This window comes from Stegastes partitus, unplaced genomic scaffold, assembly GCF_000690725.1.
Source record: "Stegastes partitus isolate 25-593 unplaced genomic scaffold, Stegastes_partitus-1.0.2 Scaffold3712, whole genome shotgun sequence".
Classification (NCBI taxonomy): domain Eukaryota; kingdom Metazoa; phylum Chordata; class Actinopteri; family Pomacentridae; genus Stegastes; species Stegastes partitus.
Window position 1 is genome coordinate 16,900 of NW_007581443.1, and position 10,514 is coordinate 27,413.

The 10,514-nt window shown below is 38.8% G+C and overlaps 1 protein-coding gene across 1 annotated transcript; it reads right to left on the minus strand.

Moving 5' to 3' along the window:
• Positions 1 to 2,595: 2,595 nt before the first annotated feature.
• On the minus strand, positions 2,596 to 7,607 carry cops5 (COP9 signalosome subunit 5). Its single transcript, XM_008306580.1, has 8 exons — positions 7,324 to 7,607; positions 6,836 to 7,070; positions 5,737 to 5,865; positions 5,259 to 5,324; positions 4,865 to 4,950; positions 4,587 to 4,698; positions 3,729 to 3,877; positions 2,596 to 2,914 (listed from the first exon to the last, which is right to left on the minus strand). Exons 1-8 carry the CDS (start codon positions 7,458 to 7,460, stop codon positions 2,824 to 2,826), a joined length of 1,005 nt encoding a protein of 334 aa, XP_008304802.1. The 5' UTR covers positions 7,461 to 7,607; the 3' UTR covers positions 2,596 to 2,823.
• Positions 7,608 to 10,514: the final 2,907 nt, after the last annotated feature.

The following is a 10,514-nucleotide window of genomic DNA, read 5'->3' on the forward strand; positions in this document are numbered from 1 at the left end:
CAGAAGGGTTTGACAGGTCTTTTCCACACTTGATCTCAAGGTATCAGGTCGAGGTTATATGAGAAAAAGAGACACAGATCGATAAAACCAGGGCTGAACTATGGACAGAAGATAAAGGCTATGTGAACTCATACGCCCCTGGTCCTCTGGTTTCCAGGGACTTGGGGACAGTAGTTTGTCACTGTCAGAAATATGTGGCACACTTTGGTGCAGTACGTGAAAGATAGAGACTAAGTGAAACAGAAATATGTCTATTGTAGTCAGTGAAATAAACACTAACATAACTTAGCGTGTACTTACATCACAATATTAGCTAGCTTAGCTTAAAAGCTACATTAACAATGTACCATTAACGCCGTGTAAAACCACATTTAGCGTTAAGGTTCCCCTTTATTGTGGTGAATTTCGACAGGTGTGAAATATTTATTAAATTCTCCTACCTTTCAGGTTCGGCAAAGGGTTTAAAATGCGAGTTTGCTAAACAGTTTTGAAGCGATAAGTTGTGAAGCGAAGTACGAGTTCGGCTGTTTTGTTTGAGGCTGTCGAAGTGTTGCTATGGAAACCACGTAAGCGGCGCGTCGGTCACAGAATCTGATGGGTGACTGAATTTGATGGATCACCGACAAAAGACTAGCAGTTACTAAGCTTTTTTTTTTTTTTTTTTTAAAGGACATTATTGAATATATTTGGATTTAATGGTATAATTGCAAAGGGAAACATTTAGATATAAATTATGTGGTTGATAAAAACGGGGTAAAGAATCATCTCGCGATATTATTCGTTAATTTAGTAAACATGCGGGGAATGAATTGGTTACTATGTTTAGGAATTTATCAGGACTTTTACACAGTATTTCGTAGTGTAAAAAAATAGTAGAAGTTAGTTATTAAGTTAAAGAAAAAGAAAGAAAAAAGAAAAAGAAAAAAAAAGAAGGTGACCCTCTCATTAAACGTACACTCAGACTTCAGACTATACATTTCCTGACAAGATGACCAAACCACACTCAATTTTCAGTCAGGACCACAGCCCACTTCTCCCAGTGACCCCTGCGTTGTTAATCTATATCATGTCATGACCTGGGTTTCCTGTGAGGGAGTGACTTGCCTCCACTTATGCAGGAGCACATGGTGAAGGGTTCAACTTCTTACACATGGCACCAGGCTTGTGGGCCTAATTCTTCTCAGAGCCAAACTAAACACAACATCTCCAGTTCTTGGTGGGGTGAGTACATCTATAGGGCCTAAACACTGTAGCTACTCCTGGCTATTAATCAGTCTTGTCAAAAAATTGTCCACCCTTTTTTTTGTGTGTGTGGACAGCAAAGGTGAAAATTCCATTGCAGTTGGTGGACACTTTTTATAGTAATGAGGAACATACTAAGGAATTAGAAAATTGCTAAATGTTAAAAGAGAACGGTAAAAAAAAACATACGGGTAATGGATTTTTGGCTGCCCACAATTTGACTTGATTAGAATTTACATAAATTTTCTTATTCCAACTTTAGTCATGCATACAAATGTCCATCTGGTGATAATCACAATATTTATATGTCCAACGAGTACAATATGTTTCACTGATTCCTAAATCACTATGAAAGACCAAACTATTTTAGAAGTGCATTCTTTAAATACTTCCTCAGCACTGTGACAGTCATCCATGTAATATATTTAAATATCTGGCAAAAACATGAGCTATTCAGTAGACTGCGCAAAAACCTTATTCAACAACTTTAAATTCCTAAATTACGTTAAATATAATCTAATAAGCTTCCTCTTCCTAAACCACAATACTGAAACCCTCCATTTTTTAGATACGGCTTGAATAATGGTAAGAGAAAATCATTATAAGAAGTGGTGCCAAAGCTCATGCACATGAGAAAAAACAGGCACCTTCACTGTCCCACTGGGATTCTCTCCTCGGCAATACATGACATCAAAAATATACATTTAGCCATTACAATACCATAAAAAAAAGACAGAACACAAACCCAGGCCAAAGCAGTTGTCAGTAAAAAAAAAGACAGACTTGGTGAGTGTCTGCGCCGATGTAGAGCAGACACATTGGGTGAATAGACTCCAGTGTGTACGGCTTCTGTTTCTGCGCTGCATCACTGCCACACCACAACCTGACGAGCTGGCCACTCTGCCACGGTGTGTACCACCGAGAGCCAAACTGTGCTCAGAGTGACTCCGCAGAGACATCCCACACATAGCAGTCGATTCCCGCTGAGCCTGTGCAGAAGCGCGAGTTTGTTGTTCCATTATGTAATGCTATGACAGGCCGCACCACTTGAATGACTGACTGGTGCTGGGTTAGACGGAGTGTTACATGTAATCGCGGTGTGTTGTTTATATGTTATGCTATAGCGGGTTGTGTGAGAAAACATGTTTAGTAGCCAAATCACGAAGGGACAAAATGCTGCTGTGCTTCAGGCATTGAGAATACATACTATATCTATATGAGTGAATATCTGGAGAGCAATATCCACCTAATCCACCCTCTAGTGCAACGCCTCATTGTCCCAACTATACTTCATTGCATTGTACAGAAATAAAAATCATATTATTCTGTTTAAAAAATATAAAAACATCCAAATACAGGACTTATACTTCTTATATTTTATTTTTTTGCATGTGTCCTGACTGTATTTCTTACCTACTTCTAGAAGAAAAGAATAAAATGAATAGAAAAGCACTCCCGAGAGAAATCACAGATAAATGCTACTCTTAGCAGTTAAACACCATAACATCATAAACCAGTCAGTCCTAGGCATGCACAAGAAAACATTTCCAGGTGAAATCCAAATCGTCTTGCGGTTCAGGTTTAATTGGCAGATGTGTTGATTTGATTGAAGAGTTTGTCCTTAATGACTTGAGACATCAACCCATGAATTGCCTCTATGGTTGTCTTGCAGCTAAAATAAACCAGAGTGAAAAATGAAGATTAGCATTTCATGCAGAAAGTACGATGCAGCATATAGAGATGTGACATCTACACTGGTATTGCTACACCTTCGAAAGCACTAAATAGGGAAGGAAAATATAAATATATATCTTGAGAATTATTTGAACATCAATCAAAAAAAAATAATTAAGAAAATATTCTAATTTATTAAATAGTTCTCCAAAGTCCAAATATGAGTTTCTTCCAGCACGAAATTGTGGAGATTTGTTGCTTCTGTGTTTTGTATTATTTACTGCTGAATCAAGACGTTTGAAGATTTGGGCAAATTCCATTATTAACTGAATAACTGATAAAATAATTACTAAACAATCATTAGTCTCAGCCAGAGAGAAGACATTTATCAACATTTTCGTTTGGCACATTACTTTTTTTTAAACTTCTATCATCAATTATCAATTATACCACCTTTAAAAAAATGCCTAATTTAAATAAAATTGATATTATGTAATGCAGGAATGTAATGAAACAGTGATGAGATATGACAAGAACAACACATCTTAGAAGGAAATAGGGTTGTAATTAATGTCACATACAGACAAGAATGTGTTGTAAATAAATCCGCTGAGTGGCCAAATACTGCATATCACATATCACAAAATAGGATTTAAATAATTAAAAGTAATACCATCAAACACTTTCTTTTGAAAATCTAACTGGATATAGTATATATAGATATTGTCAGAACAGACTACAGTTATATAAAACACTGAAATTATGGTACCCCTAATAGGTATACAGCCTCTTATTTTCTAAAATATACGTACCTGTCTCGTGTAGCTTTGGCCAGTTTGTCTTCAGACTTCCTGTCATGTGTGTCCAACCCGAGCATGAAGCTGCCTCTGCCCAGCTGAGCCTCCGACTGCTCCAGCTTCTCCGACAGGTCAAACACTTGGCCCGTGGTGTAGTCCGAGTTCTGACCATCCGACACACCCGCACACAAAGAGAAACCAATTCATGCACAATTTGCCAACAAAAGCTAGATAACGGATTCTCCACAAAAAGGATTTTTTTGCAGAATGGCAACAAATCTGCCTGACATGCCGAAGGAACACTTGTGTGTTGTGGTGAATGAAAAGAAGCCGGTGAAAAGTTTGCTTAAGGTGAGGCCGTGTTTATGGTGGAAAAGGTAATTAAAACACAATGACACGGGGGCCCCTGACTAGGGTGACAGTGTAGCAACTGACAAAGCCTGTCACCCACAGAGCAGCTCGTTCTTGACATCTAGTCAATTCATCTTCATCCAGAATGCCAAAGAGCTAACTGTTTGGATAAGCCTGATGCCTATTTAGACTGTTTAGTCAAGCTCAGGATAGAGTGACTGCAACCACAATGGGAATTCGCATGAGGGGCTTTCAATCTTTAGAATGAGCTGCAGGGGAAGGAGCATCGATATCACTGGAGTCGGGTACAACTTTAATACTTATCTGCTTTGTTCAAAAAGTTCACATACAGCTTATTACTAAAATCAATAAACAAGGACGTTTAGCTAATAAGCTGCAATAAATCAAAACATCACAAGCTGGTGACCATATGTCTCAGTGAGTTATAGTGTAATAATTAACCATAAATCAAAATGTCAAACAATTAGTGAACATTTTTGATTTTTGAAGTTGCCAACATACCGTGAGGAGACTTGACGAACTTAGAGTATTAACCCAATATTTATTCCAAAGGAGTTCCAGGAGCTTTCTATCAAGGGAAGACTTAAAGTAAGTTACCTCCAGAGCGTAATACCTGAACGGGACAAATCACAGAACAAACATGAGCAAAAACACATGAGAAAGTATGTTCAAGTACAGGTAAACATTTAAAAATTCTATTATGTGATAGATATGTTATATAAATATTCAATAACAACCTGATAACATAGTAATATGTAAAAAAAAAAAAAACAACTCACTGTTTACAGTGAACACCAAAGTCTTCAATCTTGTTCAGAGGGATTGTCTGGTATTCTGATGGTCCCTCATCAGGAGGTTTATAACCCTGAAAATACAAGAAGAACATGCTGAGAAATATTAACAAACCAAACAGCTTTTTTTTTTTATAACATACCCACATAATTACTACACGAATAAGAAATTAAGTTTGACAGGATTATAGGATCTTAATCTATACCTTGTGCTGCATTAGAAATACACAATTGCTCTTTGAATCCAAATTTGAAAACTAACATGAACAAAAAACAAGCACTTAAAAAAACACCAAGATATGTTAATACCAAACATGTATTTAATTTCTTTTGTATTTAAAAGACATTGGAGAGCTGCTGCTATACAGAGTTTCTGCTTTACCTTTGGGTAGGTTCTGAAGGCACCAAGGTTGACTTTCCCTGCAGAAATAGTCCGGGTTGGGTCGATCTGTAGGAAGCAAGATACAGTAGAACAGGAAAACAAAGTCAGGGGTCACACAAACCTCCAGGGACTACTCAAATCTGGCCACCAGGAGCCCTTTTACTGTGGCTGTCAGGATGCTGAAAAGCCACACTTAATTATACGACGCCCCTGGCAATTAAGCACCGCTAAACCAAATGAAGTGTAAATAACATATATGGTTGCAATAGCAAAATATTCATCAGGACTACATGAAAACCTACATCTCATATATCCATAATCCTACCCCCTATCTATTACACTCACATTAATGTGTATTATTATACCTAGAAAGAAAAAAAACCTTTTACTTTCTTGTACACCATTTCAACAGGAGGAAATTAGGAATCACAGTAAGTAAGTGACTTTAAATAAAAGTGGTTACTATTTCCTGTCTTACCACAACGGCCACAAAAGGCTCCTGAAATTGCTGGTTGAGCATCTGAGTGCTGACATCGATACCCGAGAGCCAGCATCCGTAGCCTGGGTGACTGTGGTACCAGCCAATAGCATTCTCCAGCCGGCCAACCTGAGGGATCACATATTAGACGTTGGCTGTTATTGAAGTTATGTAGTCAATACAATTTTGAAATACGGTGTTTAGAATAGAACAATGACAGATTTTGAAAATGTGACGGCAAAAAAAATTGGTAATAAAATATAAATATTGCTGCCAGTATACTGAAGTGTTGAGTTGTTAATTTCCTTCTTTGTTTGTAGATTCATATTATTTTGTGTGTGTTTAAAAAATAACACTATAAAAAAAACAAACATGGTGGTTATTTTTAAAGTAAAAAACATATCTACCGTTGTAAAGCCATTTAAGTTTTAAAGCCTCTTGCAGAAAAATATTACAGCTTTGAAATATCCTAATAACACGAGCATGGGACGGGAGGAACTTATATTACTAAACAAAATCTCATAAAATTGAGAAAAAGTTAATGGATAAAATAGCCAGACAAAACCATATGCCTCTGACTAATCCAGTAAATGAAACACTCCAGAGAGCACAATATTTCATTATATTGATGCAAAAACCTTCTAAGAATGTTCAATATTTCCATACTGTAGCCCTGCTGCTTGGTTTGTAAACAGTCTAGAACAGAGTGTTTAAATACAACTAAAGAAAATAAAGTGTGTAAACAACATGGCAAAATCTCCGAAGGTAGAAACATCGATATATTATCTGGTGGTACACATCATCATCATCCTCGTGTCCCCAAATTTGAACAATCATAGACTAGAATTTCTTTCAAAAAATCATAATTGTGTATATCTGCTCCACATTAGAAACACAAAAACAGCTTTTAGGAGTTCAGTAATATGACTCTTACTCAAGTCAAGAAATAAAGTAATACACAGGTGCAATAAGTTTCATGCAGAGTTAGTTTTGCACTTTTAATTGCATTGTGTGAGTGTGAGTGTAGAGTTTGGCTCCTCCTTTCTTAATCATAAATTAAATAAGATGCACTTTATGTGAGTTGAAGTCAGTGTCCCACCTGTTTGGCATTTTCAATATAGGCAGCCATGTACTCATAAGCTGCCGCCTGAGCGTTCACTCTGGTTTCTGTGCCCTCGACGGGCAAAGCAAAGCTGTCCATAATGATCATGGTTTCACCATCCACCTTCCCCAGCATGAGGCCCATCACCTCCAGGTTTCCTCCAGACCTGGCATGCATCACCATCTTCAACAGGGCCAGGGCTGAGATTTTGCAGTACTTGAAGTAGTGATGACTGTGGAAGAACAAAACACGTATATCAGTATTCATATCAAGGATAATATCAAGAAAGACTTGTAAGTACACACCACACAGTTTGCTCTACTGCTGTTGACAAACAGACCGGCATGCTAGTTTTTAGCCAAGCTATCAGGAGTGTTCCAACAATTAGCTGCCGTGACACAACGTACAGCACAACAAATGTAGCTCAACAGTCGTCTAAACACTCAAACTGACAACTTAACACCACGCAGCAGTTGTGAACGTACTCCTTTGTCCATGGCTTCGCAGCGAGGATTTCTTGTTGTTGCTTTTTGTCATATTTGTAAATTTCATCGATGCTCTGAACTTCCTGCATGCTGTTCGACAGCTCCCATGTTTTCTGAGCTGTACTACTCCCCGCCATGATGAATTCTACAAACAAAAACCGTCAAACGCCCAATTTCAGCACGAGTAAGCGGAGAAATTCTATGTTTTTCAAAGACTTTAGATATCGTATCAGGGCCAAACGTCCACTCTGTTCAGGGAGCCATGACAGTGAACGATACCAATACACCAAAGTGAAATCGCAGGGGACGTTTATCATAATATTTCACGAATTCTCCTTTGATATGCTTATAAGGTATATTTTCTTTTTTTGACATTAATGTTCGAATAATTTTTTGCCAATGTCACAAGCATGAAGTGATTCTTGCTTCTTTATACACCAATCTTATTAAAGTCCCGTCACCCCTCTAACTGATGTAATGGTCTCGTCCTGGAAGATGTTAGCTAACGGTCGGGGACTCACTGACATCTAGCGGCGCTTTTCAAAAATGCAGACACTCCTGTGCGGGCTTCTCCTCTCTGGTCTTCACCAAGATACTTTCAGTGAGAACTGAGGTATTTCACGAAACAAATAAAATGTCACCAATTTATTAATTTATTAATGAAACTAAATACTTTACGAGAAAGCCTGTAGCTAAGGTCTAAAAGAGCTACTAGCTAAGGCTCGCTTGTACTTAGTTACAAACGTCAGTTGGCGGTAAACCTGACTTCCACAGAGTTTATATGGATGAAATAATTTTCAAAGACAAACATCAAATTCAATAGTTAATATTGCGGACTAATTACAGATTTAATATTTGGTGTATTTCTGATATATTTTTGTTTGTTTTGGAGCTTTGTGTTGGTAGTTACTTAGCACGTTTGTGGCATGGTTGTCAATAGCAACGGAATGATGCTTTGTGCCTCGCTCTCGCGGAAAGAGTGTTTGTCAGGGTTTGGACTGTGAAGGTAATAGATTCAGATATGAATAATGCATATCGTAATGACATGTATTACTTTTGCTATCAGAATTGCAGCTGAGCTTGAAAAGATATTCAGTAATTGTCTACAGTTTTAGCGATTAACTTGTTGGATGTGTGTAGTAATGAGCGAAGATGGGAATGTTTTTCGAGACGAAGAAACCGCCAAAGATGTTAACAACGAAGTGCGATACACCATGTGTACATGCAAATTAAGGTAGGTCAAATGAAAATAATTAATGAATGAAGTCACTTAGTAGCTATTAATGAGCAAATCAGTGTTTCAGCAGATATGTTGTGTGTATGTTTTCCACAGCCAAGGACTTGTGATGTAAATAACACTGAAAATATGTCTGTGGCATCTGCACCACAAGGAAAAAGCCCTTATCCAGACAGAGGTAATGTGCTAATATCTGATAATAAACAGGCTGCATTATTTGGTTATAGTGTCTCATAAAAATTGCAGTGTTTCATACAATCTGTGCGTTACATGTATACTATATCATCCAGGTTTGGGCTTAAACTTGTTAGGAATCGACTATGAAAGGAAGAAGCAGAAACTTCAGCAGGAGTTACAGCTAGACTACAAACATTTTGTTTCCAAGGTCTGATGATGTATTTGAAAAATAATTATTAAAACATGTTTTTGTTTCACTTACTGTTTCACTTATTTGCTTCTCTGTTGCATTTTATTATTCTTTCCTTCACTGTCATATTCTTCCTTCAGACAAAGGATCTAAAGACCAGTAAACCTTATGAACCCCAGGGTCTCTCCCTCCCTATTGATGAGAGGACATCAGTAAAGGTATGTGTGTGCATGTGTGTATCTGAATACAGTAACATATCATTGAGCAGTTGGTCAACAAAGAGTTACTCAGTGCTTCAGCTTGAGCTGATTATAGTGAACTGTTGATTGTAGAGCACTCTGTGTTTCATGGCAACTGCTTTTGCTTGCAAGTATAAATAATGAGTTCAAGGCTATCTTAGGCTACAACAGTCTTGCTCATTGCTTTTTGGAAATACTGTGGATAATGCCAAGTCAAAAAAAAAAATTGCAATCGTGGAGGAAAGTGATGCATGGGAACTGGGTTGCACTGTAGTTTATACATAATACAGCATTGTATCCATGTAAACTATGATGGAAAAAAAACATGTATTGAGGAAAGTACTGCATACACCTTTTTAAGCTCAAAGTAAGCTTAAGTTCTACATAAATCATATCACATGTACATATAATAATCCAGTAGTTTTTCCAAAAATTCACTGCAGAAAAAAATAATTACAGGAGAAACAGCAATGCCTGGGAACTGCTAACAGAGGGCATTAAAAACACTTTAATAAAAGATGTCAGAAAGTGTGCTTGAAAGACACATAAGAGTGTTTTCTCTTTTGGGGATAAAGAAAGATAGGGTTTTGGGATAAACATTTGTGAGTAGGTTGTCTTAGCTCCAGTGATAGCATCTGTTTGGCATTAATTGTGGGGTTGGTGTGACGGTTCGTGCTCAGTGACCGTGCAGGTGGACCCAAACGAAAAGGGAGACGGGGAGAAGGGTTAAAGGAAACAGGATTTATTAGGGAAGGTGGTGGAGTGATGGGCACCAGGAGGCAGAAACAAAGTCCAGCGAAGGGGTGCCGGTCGTGGGGAATAACCCGGTGGTGGGATGTTAGTCGTGGAGAGGGAGGAGTGGAGTCTTCGGTGTCGTGATCCGAGGAATGGGGGTCCCGAGGGTGGTGCACGAAGAGCCGGTGCCTGAGAGTGCCTTGGTCCGTGGGGTTTTTCCCGGTGCAGAGAGGGAGCCGTGACGAGGGAAACCGGGGTGGTGCACAGGGGTCCGGTGCTTTCGTGAAGGATCTCCCGGTGAAGGTGTCCGTGAATTCCCGTGGGTGACAAACGCTGGAGTGCTTGGAGGTGTGCCGAGTGCTGGAGCCGAGGAGGAGAACTGGAAACGGGCAGAGAAACACATACAATAAACTCTAAGCTAGAGAACATCAAGAATGCTCAGCGCGGTGTAGCAGCTAGAGGCCTGACTGTACCCCGAGGTAGGTATCACAATCCTCTGGCGTCGGTCTTTTGTGAGACGCCAGTATTTAAGCAGGGCACAGCTGATGAGCCACAGCTGCCAGCGTGAGCGTGTCTCTCCTGATCGGCTCCGCCCAGCCTGCAGTGAACAGAG